We start from the raw sequence: 3633 nt of genomic DNA on the forward strand, positions 1-3633 counted from the left end.
CTAGATACATATATGAGAAGTTGGTAAAAAAATTCAATTAATTAAAAAAAGATATAATTTTATATAAAAGAAGAATTGAAATTTTACAAACTGACGCCTTTATTTTGTTGCCCGATAAGTTCTCTCACTGCTGTTAAAAAATCATAAGATTCGAATGAATGGTTGATAAAATATTTCAAAAAGTGTAAAAGCCTGCTTAAAAGTTTGTATGCAAATAACTCGTGAAAAATAGTAAAATTGGCGCAAAACTTTGATGTCAATATTGCACAGCATGTTAACTTTCAAAATCGGTAAATGAAATATGTATAAAGAATCGAAAAGTCTACTCTGGGTGGCCCAATTGAGAAAACTTGACTCTTTGCAAAACAAATATAATAGGTAGTAATTGTATAAGAGCAGCACACGTCTCTAAAGCCAGATTTTTCCTGTTTTCCCGCCTTCGGCGCTAGAGCCGAAACGGCTTTAAAAAAAATTGGCAGTGTCTACACACATGTGCCACGGTAATTTTCACCGTGGATATACGGTAATTTTCACTATGGATATAAGGTAATTTTTACCGTGGTTACGGTAAAAGTTACTGTGACGCGTATAAGTAGACACTCGCTAAAAAAATGTTATTATCCAGTCTCTGTCTTAATTCTTGGCAAAATTTAACATCATATTGTAAAGCATTTAATTTAAAATTTTTAATTTCGGTTTTATGATATTATGATGTCTCGGCATCTGATCCACTAAAATATCTATAACGAATATATGATTATTTAAATCTAAAGTATATATTAAATGAGATTCAATTTTTAATTGCGCACTTAACTTAAGCAAAAATAGTGCCGAAAATCAATCGATTGTGCTTAAGGTGCGGGCTGCTTCCGAAATGGCTGAAAATTGCACAATGCACACTTATTTTCCATCACTGATTCATATTCTAAATCTTAAGTGTAATTGTTTTTATGGAGGTATAGTTTTAGCAGGGCCAAATTATTCTTTATGTGTGAAACAGTTTGAGTAATTGAAATACCAAAAAAAAATTTTGTTTTCTAAAACAAGTTCTTTAAACTGTTTTCTTATACTCAAAACTGCACTTAACGATATGCTAACACATTTTACGATATTTCAGCCCATTACTGAACCGGAACAGTTAAGGAAGCTCTTTATCGGTGGTTTAGACTACCGCACTACTGACGATGGCTTGAAAGCTCACTTTGAAAAATGGGGTAACATCGTCGACGTGGTTGTAATGAAGGATCCCAAGACAAAGCGTTCACGAGGTTTTGGTTTTATTACCTACTCTCAGTCTTATATGATTGACAATGCCCAAAACGCACGCCCTCATAAAATCGATGGGCGTACAGTAGAACCCAAGCGGGCCGTACCACGCCAAGAAATTGACAGCCCAAATGCAGGCGCCACTGTTAAGAAATTATTCGTTGGCGGTCTTCGCGACGATCATGACGAGGAATGTTTACGCGAATATTTCAAGTCATATGGTAACATTGTTGGAATAAACATAGTTGCAGACAAAGAAACTGGGAAGAAACGTGGATTCGCATTCATCGAATTTGATGATTATGACCCTGTCGACAAAATTATTTTGCAAAAAAATCATACCATAAAAAATAAGGTCCTTGATGTCAAGAAAGCCATTGCTAAACAGGCATGTTTTGAAATTAACGTTTTTAGGGAATTTAATTTAACAAAATATTCTTCCAAAATAGGATATGGATCGCCAAGGTGGTGGTGGCGGCGGAGGTGGTGGCAGCGGTGGTGGTGGTAGTGGTGGTGGACGTGCCCAAGGCGGCCGTGGTGGCGGACGTGGTGGAGAACGTAGTAGTCAAGGATGGGGAGGAAACAACAGACAGAATGGAGGAAATTGGGGCGGAAGTGGTTTTGGAAACAATGGGAACTTTGGTGGAAACCAAGGGGGTCCCGGTGGTGGTCCAGGCGGTTGGAATAATCAGCCGGCACCTTGGAACAACCCAGCTACAAATGATGGCGGGTGGAATAATAGTGGCGGATTTGGTGGGCCGGCTAATACCTCCAATAATGGATGGAGTAGCAACAATAGTAGTTTTGGTAGTGATTACCAACAGGGTTACGGTGGAGGACCCCAGAGGGGGGGTAATAATTTTGGAAATACCGCGCCGCTCCTTACAATCAATACAACAAAGGTAAAAACCTATATTAAATAACTTGAAAAAGTAAATAGCTGTAAAAATGTTGGTTAAAGGTGGCAATACTGGTGGTGGCCAAGGCGGTGGTTTTGGCGGTAATACTACAATAGCGGTGGTGGCCCGGGAGGCGGCAACATGGGCGGCGGAAACCGAAGATATTAAACTTGGAGGTAAGGAATTATTGCATTGTAGTATTGCATTTCAGTTATCCTTACAGTAGCGGTTTCATTCGTATATAAAGCTTTATAACGTATTATTTCCCAAGTTGCAAATTATGTTTAAAATCTTTTTCGTTTAAAAAAGTGGCAAAATATTGCTACGTGACTATAGTAATAAGTACATACTAAACCAATTTAATTAAACCAATTTTTCTTTCTTAAACATAGGTAAAGTACATAGTACTATACAGTTTCAATCAGAGAAAGACAGGCAGTCTAGGCACAGGCAGGCAGGCAGAAAGAGAATTGAAATCAGATGAAATAAATATTGCAGACAACTGCAGTTCAACCGCTAAACTATCTACATTTGTATAGGCAAATAAGGAAATTTATACAGATAAAAAATTTATTTCACATTCACACGAGTACGAAGGAAACAGAATACATAACCGAATCTTGTAGTGAACGTATTTTTAATGTAATCCACTACATAAACCAAAACATGCTATAGAATATCCACAAAGGAAAGAAGTATGCGAACAATGCATACATTTGATAATTTTACATGTTCTGTGTATTTAAAAACACCTGTCTTATCTTTCGGGTCTTTAATTTAATTTTACTTGTAAGACATTTATAAGTTTTCATACAAGCATTTAATAATTAAAAGTATTAAAAATAATACAGAGCAACTTTGAGCCAATTTAGACAAAAATAAAAATGATGGAAAACTAGACCTACTTGACAAACAAAATGAGTTACCCCAATAAATCTAGTTATAGTTTTAAATTATAAACAAAAATAAATTATGTAAGCGTGAAATCAAGAAATACTTCTATTCAAAAAAAATTAAATTGTATTATCACAGATTCTCTAAATAGGGGTGCGTTCAGAAGTGCATCATGCCAAAGCATCAGTATCTTTTATTTCTAAACTATTATTGATGCAAATGTCTTATTTACGCAATTAAGTTCAAATTCAGCTTTTAAACGTGGTTGCGCATATTTGACATTTCCATAAGTTATAGTTTAGAAATAACACGAGACTGATGCTTTGGCTTGATGCATTTCTGAACGCACCCTAGAAATTGTCAATACTACAATCCCCTCGAGTGAGTGAACATCAAAAAACGACGTTTTTTCTAAGATAGCGCAGTGACAACAAGCTATACTGNAATTAAGTTCAAATTCAGCTTTTAAACGTGGTTGCGCATATTTGACATTTCCATAAGTTATAGTTTAGAAATAACACGAGACTGATGCTTTGGCTTGATGCATTTCTGAACGCACCCTAGAAATTGTCAA

At 35.9% G+C, this 3633-nt stretch overlaps 1 protein-coding gene across 1 annotated transcript; it reads left to right on the plus strand.

Moving 5' to 3' along the window:
• The first annotated feature begins 1075 nt into the window (after window positions 1–1075).
• On the plus strand, window positions 1076–3155 carry LOC108382681 (heterogeneous nuclear ribonucleoprotein 87F-like). Its single transcript, XM_017639053.1, is given in 6 exon segments — window positions 1076–1654; window positions 1716–2133; window positions 2136–2168; window positions 2228–2269; window positions 2272–2341; window positions 2558–3155. Coding segments are annotated over 5 exon segments (1119 nt in total). The 5' UTR covers window positions 1076–1090; the 3' UTR covers window positions 2334–2341; window positions 2558–3155.
• The last annotated feature ends 478 nt before the right edge of the window (window positions 3156–3633 follow it).

The sequence above is a fragment of the Rhagoletis zephyria genome, unplaced genomic scaffold, assembly GCF_001687245.7.
Source record: "Rhagoletis zephyria isolate East Lansing unplaced genomic scaffold, Rhagoletis_zephyria_1.1 Rzeph_scaffold_28164, whole genome shotgun sequence".
In the NCBI taxonomy this organism is placed as follows: domain Eukaryota; kingdom Metazoa; phylum Arthropoda; class Insecta; order Diptera; family Tephritidae; genus Rhagoletis; species Rhagoletis zephyria.